Source organism: Stegastes partitus, unplaced genomic scaffold (genome assembly GCF_000690725.1).
Source record: "Stegastes partitus isolate 25-593 unplaced genomic scaffold, Stegastes_partitus-1.0.2 Scaffold2101, whole genome shotgun sequence".
Taxonomy (NCBI): Eukaryota; Metazoa; Chordata; class Actinopteri; family Pomacentridae; genus Stegastes; species Stegastes partitus.
The window spans coordinates 51,397-60,271 of NW_007579832.1; the positions used below are offsets into that span (position 1 = coordinate 51,397).

The 8,875-nt window shown below is 40.4% G+C and overlaps 1 protein-coding gene across 1 annotated transcript in view; it reads right to left on the reverse strand.

Moving 5' to 3' along the window:
- Positions 1–8,649, reverse strand: part of LOC103373935 (SH3 and cysteine-rich domain-containing protein 2-like) — a 49,556-nt gene extending 40,907 nt beyond the window's left edge. The window contains exon 1 of the mRNA XM_008303946.1: positions 8,563–8,649. Within this exon, the coding sequence (XP_008302168.1) occupies positions 8,563–8,649 (87 nt within the window). The remainder of the gene's footprint in view (positions 1–8,562) is intronic.
- Between the last annotated feature and the right edge of the window lie 226 nt (positions 8,650–8,875).

An 8,875-nucleotide genomic window follows, 5' to 3' on the forward strand; every position in this document is an offset into this window, starting at 1 on the left:
TGGTGACAGTAAATCTAACAATAATATAGATAAAATTTAATATAATGTCTGATGTAAAATAACAATAAAACCTTTATCTTTTAAACAACCAAAATGTCCATGTTCAGAAGAAAAGAGTTTTTTTTTGTTTTTTTTTAAATAAAAAGACTATTGAAAAAAAATTCACAAATTCCACATATATTTAACTTGAACTGAAAGGATGAAAATGTTTAATTGTTGTATTTATTATTTAATACAATTAAATATATTTTTAAAAACTGGATACAATAAGTGAAAATGAACAGAACAAAAATATTAGTTCTGTAGTTTCACATTGATTTGTTGGTTAAATGACAGTTTTTAATACAACAGAAATGTTGAATGGATGTCATTCATCTAGTTGTGTCTGTGTGGTTTTTTTTAATTTAATTTACAAAATCATTCATCAAATCTCTTTACTGTCTAACGTAAAACAACCTGTAAATGTGAATGACTAGAAAGTTTCCATTTTTATTAATTTAAAAAAAAATAATTTGACATTAAAAGACCATTGAAGGGTATTCACAAAACTCACTCATTTCAGATTTAATCCAGATTTTATACAATGAAAAAAAAAAGTTGGTTCTGCAATTTTACATATATTAGTTCGTTAAATTAAAAATATCTTGTACAGAAATGTTCACATTGTATCGATTCATAATTTCTATTACAGGTAACTGTTGTTTTTGCACAAAATAAAACATCACTTTATGTCAAATTAAGGTTAAAAAAAATGACTAATTAAGGAAAACTACTGTGCTTATATGATATGGTTGTTTTCCAGTTTTCTATTTTTTATTTATTTTATTTAAGAGTGTGTATAAAGCAACCATGAAAGTAAAATGTTCTCAAAACACCATCAGTCATGTAATTATCGTCATCTGGGGGAAACAAACTGATTCATAAATATTCCAGGAAAGTTGCAGTTAATTGTGTAAAATGGGAATCTATTGGCTTTAACGCAAATTGCAGCTTTTATCCAAACTACAGTCCACATGCTGTTTCTGTCCCTCAGGGTCCCAGTAAATAAATAAATCCAAAAGCGCTGATTAAACCGACACAGAAACCAATTACACCAAGCCATTAGGAACAAAACCGGGACCGATACAACAACATACCTGTGAAACATGACATTAAATACACCTGCTGGAGTCTGATAGTGCCCCAGTTAGGCTGAATACAGACGCATTTTGCTATTTTTTCCCCCACTAAATGTCTTTTTTTGCTCCAACTATTTGTATTCACTCCTGAGCTGTGCCAGTTTTCTTCTGTGCTGTCAGCAGCAGAAGACGAGACACTCTGCAGAAATTGGGGTGAAAAAAAAAAAAACACCCCAAACAGCCGCTGCAACAGATCGACAGCGACATCCAACCGCAGCATCAAAGTGAAAACCAGGATTCAGCAGAGTGACCTAAAAATGCCACATTTTACCTCCTGCAGCGTGCAATTTCCTCTTTACCCGCCCCCGTGTGAAGAAGTAAGTTCAATTTGATGTTTTTCTTTCCGCACGACAGACGTCACGCCGTCCGACCTTGTTCTAAGTAAAGATATTCGGGCCTTAAAGAAGGAGAACCGCGGCTGTCTCCTGGCTCGCTGCGATTCTAGGTCATCCGCAAAGTACGTGGTTTCTAAAAATTGTCAAACGGCAGCCACACGGTGCATTTAGGGGATGTAATTATTTACACCTTCACACAGACTTTATTACAGAGGAGCCACACAATAGCAGAAAAATCTCCTGGTTTTTTGTCTTCCCCCCCCAAAGCAGGGTTCAGCTTCATGTCCGGTTCTGGCTGAAATTTCGTTATTATGCAGCGGCAGTCTGGCGGATTCAGCTTTTGATACGAGATAAGAGGCATAATGACAGGCTGCTTGCTATCTAACGTGCATATGCGCACGCCGTTTCTTGGAGAAAACAGCTTTTCCTGCTCCCGTAGCTCTCCAGTGTCTCGATATTTCCACACCTTCCCTCGTCGTGTCACATCAATAACCGTCACAGCGGCGGAGGTGCTACATTAATTAATGAAGACCTCGGTTCACTTCGGCTGCTCGCGAATCTGCCTCGGTGGCTGTTAATGAGAACTTAAGATGTGGTTTCAAAGGGATCGATCCGCCGGGAAACTTTGTCGTTGAGGAATGACAGACATCAGAACTCGCGTCGTTAGTGACACTTGAGCTTCCGCTGAGTGGAACTTGAAGGTGTGCTTGAAGCTCTTCTTGGCTTTTTCTTCCCTTCATGTGTGAATCAATTACAACATGTGGCTTCTCTCACAGATATCAGTCTTATGAACGTGCTCATGGTCAGCGGAGCAGACTTCACTTTCAATTGTTCTGGGGGAAATCTGGTGCAAGCGTTCATGCTCGCCTCAGGATGAATTGGTGACTACGCTGATGGAGAAACTTTTCCTCAAATGCCATCAACACGTCAAAACTGGACTTGGTGTTCAGTGCTCTTAAATACGAGAATGCTTGAAGTTCTCGGCTTCACAAATACTCAAATGTTCCGAGCATGTTAGCTGGTCGACTAAAGTTCAGTTCAAATTAAAAATGTAAGTTGTAAAACATCAGAGTAAAGCACTAAAATGTTTGTTTTTTTAAACTATCACCAACATTAAATCATTTATAACAGTCAGAAGCTCTAAAAACAGAAAGAAATGTCTGATTGTTTTTACTACTGCCGACCGTTGAGATAATTATGTGTGACGCCCACTTCTGTCTAAATCTGGGCTCACCTGATAAGCAGACAACGGTGAGCGAGACAAGTAATCTTAGTTGAGGGAAGAGCTCTATGAAAAGGTGTGTACAGTCGTGATTTGATAATCCGACACTAAGTGTAAAACCTTTTATGTCGGATAGCAAGGCTGTCGGATTGTCAAGACGGAGGTCGAGATACAAGGAGGGCTTGATGCTTGAAGGCTCATTTGTTGTTAATTATTGTTCATAGTTGTTATAATAACTAGTAGGGCTGGTCCCAATACCACTTCCTGGTCTCTGGATATTCAGGCCCAATTAATGATGAATGTCCGAATATTTGGTGCGGTCAGGGGGGAACTTCCACCCCGAGGGAGTGGTCCGACGGAGTGGAAGTGGTTGGAACACACAGGTAATACTTGGCTGCTGATGCGAGTTTAGTTGGTGGTCACAGTTCTGTTTCTACCATCAGTAGCGGCAGGGGAGTGGCAGATACGCTCCACCGTTACCATCCATGTTTACTTCCGTAAACACTGAGCACGCTCGCTGCGTGTGACGTCGTTGTGTCCTCTTCTGCTCATGCGGGACACTTTTGAGTCGTATGAAGTTCACACAGCAGATCACATACAAGTCGCATTTAACTGGAAATGTGAACGAACTCACAAAAAAATCTGAATGTAGCATCAAGTCCTGCAGTCTGAACGTAGCCAATCTGTCGGATTGTTCAGTCAGATAATACACTGTTATCCTGATTTGTCATGTTGGAGTCAGAATCCAAGGCTGTCGGTATGTGAAGGCTGTTTTTCATGGGTTCTGTTCGTTGTTCCTAAAAACCTGTCGGACAGCAAGGTTTTCGGATTGTTAAGGATCAGATTAACGAGTCAGGATTGTATTCTCTCGTCTCCATGGATAAACATAAACAACAGAGAGAACACAGGGAGACAGTAGTAAAACGCCACTTCAGCACCCATATAATCACAGTGACGGAAACACTAAAGACTTAAAAACTGCCCCTAGAGGCCTGGGGCACTTCTGTTGTGTGACTGGATGTGCAGCGTTTTCTGTTTAAGCAGCTCGTTTGTGTATATGCACGTCATTTGCCCTCGTCGGCCACCATAGGAGACAGTTATGGAAACTAAATAACAATGGAAATAGTGGAGTCATTTTCCCCCAGTGTTGGTAGCACCTGTGTACACTTAAAAAAAAAAATTCTATATGTTGATTCCAGATTTTTTTCCATTTTTGAAACATTAAAGAAATTCAACTTGTTCATATATATTTTTTTGTTGTTATTTGTAGGGTTCTAACGGTGTCCGACTGCACAGAGGACATTTCTGAGTTCTCTCTACTTCTAGTCATGACCATGCCATTTCTATAGAGGTGCAGGACTTTCCATTTACATATATTTCTGTTCATAACATTATTATCTTTTTGTCATTTTTGCATCTATTTGTGTCGTTCCTTTCTGATATTGTTGCATTTTTGTGACAATGTCAGTGTGTCATTCTGCACCGGAGACATTTCTGTGTTCCTTCTACATCTTTTTGTGTATTTTGGTGTCATTTTTGCACCTTCCCTGTCATATTTCCCTATTATTTTTGCATTTTTACATCTATTTGTGTTGCTCCTTTCCATTGTTTTTGCATTTTTGTGACAACGTTAATGCGTCATTCTGCACAGGAGACATTTCCTTCTACTTCTTTTTGTGTATTCTTGTGTCATTTTTGCATTTCTATGTGTTGTTGTCTTGTTATTTTTGCATCTCCCCTGTCATATTTGCCTATTATTTTTGCATTTTTACATCCATTTGTGCCTCTCGCTTCTGCACCTGTGTGAGATTATTAGTTTTCTGTACTGCGCTGAAGACATTTCTGAGTTCTCTCTCCTTCTTCATGGTTGTTCTGTTTCTGTAGAGGTGTAGGATTTTGTATTGCAGTGAAAATGAGCCAACAATGAGTAAAAATGTGACAGGATCCAATAAAACTGCTTGGAGTTTAGAGGGACAAGAAGTCTAAAATGCAGCTGCCAACATATTTTCTGCTCATATCAAACACAGCAAGTTCATTTCCAGCTGGTTCACTTGTCTTTAAAATCACATTTACTTCACTGTCTTGCAGGAAAACTTGTTTTGTGGCTCTAAACCACCACATGTCACTGCAACATCATCCTCCTCCAACTGTTCCTGGACAGCCAGCTAATAAAAACACCAGACAAAGCAAAAAAAACGCCAAACTGCTGAAGCCGTTTTACGTGTCCAAGAGTTAGAATGAAACACTCGAGGGGAGAGACGATAAAACCCACAAAACTCTGCGGTTTTAAGACGACTTGTAATTTAGCTTTCAGCCACCTTTCGTCGTTCGGCGGCTCTGTGTGTGTGCTTAAGTGCTCAGATCGAGCGAAGAAGATTGGATGAAGAAATCCTAAGTGGACACAGGGATGAACGTGGCGACACTCATTGTTATTTTAAGCTCAGATATTGTTCTCATCTTGCAGGAAAAAAAAAAAAAAAGTGCTTCACCTGCAGCTTCCAACAAGAGCCCCGAGAGATCAAACAGCCCTCGACAAAGATCGGCACGATTGGCCGATGATTGCAGCTCAGGCGTCCAATTTGCTCCACGTTTCTGCCAGCGTTGGCGATGCACCACAGCACACTGTTGGGAGAGAAGCTTCCTCTGTTCCTAATCCTCCATTTTTTTTTTTTAACTGTGTTCCTCTGTTCTGGATTTCTGATTTCCATCTACGGGGGAATTTGTTGCTGCTGGATTTCAGCTGGTGGAGCATCTGCTACCTGCTCTGTCTGCCTGTCATCTTTAACTAATTAATAAAACATCACGATCAAGTGTCTGATTAGATTGCTTCAGAAGTGACACCCCGTGGCTGCGTTTTTTTTTATTTTGGGAAAGATCTTGATTAGGGGTTTAAAATAGATATGAGTGAAATGACAACTGTGTTCTTCTTCTTCTGCGAGGTTCTTTAATGTGGTTGTAAATTGGCATTGATCCCCCCCGAGTTGCGGTTTGTTATTTGAAAGAATTTCCAGGTGCATGAAGGCTGAAGGTGCAGCTTCAATTGATTGTGACAGATGACCGGACTGATGAGTTTGTGGATTCAGCGTTTGTGATGTGGTGAATGAAAACCAATCAGGGCTGCTGGGAGTAGAATCAGGCCTGATTTTCTTTGGTTTAGCAGCTGGAGTGGAGCGGAGAACTGAGGTGTCCAAATGATTTATTCATAAAAGCACCTTTAGAAACAGCAAGACTCCTGTTTGGTTAAAATCGCAGGACATGAAACGTAATAGAGCACAATGACTAAAAGACCAACCTGAATAAAAAAGACAAGAAAATACCAAAAATAAAAGTTACACAATAAAAGATGAAGCCAAACTGTCGAGCTCTACAAAATAAAAAGGCGCTAACTGGAGCTGGAAATGGTTCTTTGCGGCGATTTCCGTTGAAGAACCATAGTTACGTCCACAAAAACAACCTTTTAGCAAGAGATTCTTTCAAGAACCATAAAACGTGCAACAAAGAACCATCAAAAAAACATCTCCGTTACACTCTAATAATGTTTGGACTTCACAAGAACACATATGAAAATAGATCCGCTTAACTACTTATGAGACCGTAAATGGTGCTCTGAAGAACTTTAGCAAAAATAGGTTCTTTATGGAACCATTTTCAAGATAGTTCCTTATGGATCCATCTGGTTCTAAGAATTTGCACACTTCATAGGCTGTTCAAGGTTGTCTTATTACCTCCCAACAAACCATCCATCCATCCATCCATTATCTATACACCGCTTAATCCTCATTAGGGTCACGGGAGGGCTGGAGCCTATCCCAGCCGACTTAGGGCGAAGGCAGGGGACACCCTGGACAGGTCGCCAGTCCCAACAAACCAAGTAACTCCAATAAAGATTAAGTTGTATTTGCTCTTTCAAGACCCCCAAGTTCATGAAGATCAATGCCCTAAATACTGGAGGTTCTTCAATTGGTAATGGCGCTTTGAAGAACCAGAGATCCTTCTCAGGAAATGTTACTGTTCTGAGAGTACCTTCATCAAATGACATTGAGAAGATGTCCTTCTTTAGCAGCAACTTTCCTAAGTCTGAGCAGGCATTAGAACTGTTACAGACATTACCAGATCTTGCATTTGGCATTTCATTGCACGCCATGACCTCTGACCTTTACACCAACTTTAACCAACTCACATGTTATTTTCACACCATAAAATTAGACTTTAAAAGCTAAAAAAAGATAGAAATTTGATGAAGCAGCTTGTAATTTTTGCCGTTATATCACATAGGACGACTTTACAGCAACATGCAGTGAATTATGATACAATAGTCCAAGTGTGTAGGACTGATATCGGCCTTCAAAGAAGCAAAAAGTCTAGTTTTGACCACTGATCTGGATGTTAAATTTGAAGAATCTGTCGAAGTTTTTCACAAAATATCGACTGTATGAAGCCAAAGTGGTGCCAAGATCATCAAAAAAGGTCTGGTTGATCCAGCATCTCATGCTTACATTCGTTAGGTTTAAAAAAAGTTTAAATCTATGCAGATTTTAATGTCTTGTGCGGGTTTTCACTTTTAATTTTGAATCTTATTTATCTTAAAAACGGACTCAAATCACAGCATATAATGAAAAGACGATGGGGCCCAAAACGGAGCCTTGAGGGACTCCACAAGGCTCCAGGGTAGCAGATTAAAAAAACACAGCGAACTGTGAAGCTCCTGCTTCTCACATATATATTGAACCATTTGAGGATGATGTCTTTGATGCCAACTCAACTGTTCGAGACAAGATATAGGGAACCTGCCACGCACAGTGTTGCAGAGTTTCCAGAATCAACTGTGAAAGTAAGATCATTAAAAATTCTCCAAAAAGAGTAAGCGGCGCAAAAAAAAAAGACTCGCAGCAACTTCCCTCAGAAGACGTGAAATATTTAGATGAAGCAGCCGGCTGGTGGAGTATCTCAGTGTGCCGAGCAGGAGTGTCACTTTGCTTCAAACATGTCACCAGCCTGAATGTGTGCGCGAGTGTTTGAAACGTGGGCGGCGAGAAATGAGGGACGAGGTGCAGACAAAGACTTGACTCAGGCAAAGTTGTATCAAGTGGGTCGGTCTAATGAATCAAGTGACTTTCCATTAAAAAAGGCAGAACACTCTCACAGCTCCTGCTCTTCGGAGGCCAGTCCTTGACAAATCTTTGTTTATACAGTTGAGTCAACAAATTAAATGGAATCATAAAGACACTTGCAGCTCAGGCCGGCGACTGTGCGGTGAAAGGATCTGTATATTAGGCACATAATTCTTCCATTTGTGCAGAATAGAAGAAATAGCAGCAAGGAGTGGACACAAAAAACTGCAGCTAATCACCAAAAACAGAATCACACATACACAAAAGCATTCATCATGAGCATTCTTGTATGGAAATTGCATATTTTCGCCCACTAGCCATTAAAATGCACATTGTGAACTAATCCTAAATCCTATTTGTGGGTGTGTGTGCGTGATTTGGAGAGGGAGGGGGGGAGACAAGGAGGGGGGAGACAGTGTGACATCAGACCTTACGTGTGAGGTTACACCTAGTGACGCAGCAGTGATGAATACAACTGCATTTGTGAAGAGTTGTCATCAGCATTACATAAACCGGTGGAATAATACCGGTGGAGAAATGCGCAAAAACGCAAAATTAGAGCTCAGATTGGAAAATGAATGAGTTTTAATTCAATCTGGAAGTATTTTTGCTCCCAGTACTACTTTGCAAACTTCACTGCTTGAATTTATGTGTTTTAATTTCAATATTTTACATATTTAGTGTATGGAAACAAACTCTGAAGTGTGGACACTTGCCTTGGATGACATGGGCTGGATGGACATGGTGCTTGGAGAGCGCTGGAGCTGCGACTCGCTCTCCATCTCGTTGTTCTCAGTCATCATCGGTGCCGCGGTGGAAAGAATCGTTCACCAAGAATAAAAAAACACCCCAAAAAACTTTTAACTCCTCAAGCTGCGTCCAGTCACCAGAAAACCTCCAGTTTTATCCATAAAACAACCTGTCAAAGTGTGACACATCCGCATCAGAGGGGTCTGTGGTGCGCGCTGCCTTCCGGCCACCGGCTCTCCACACACCGGTTGATTTGTTAACAGGCTGCATACACACACA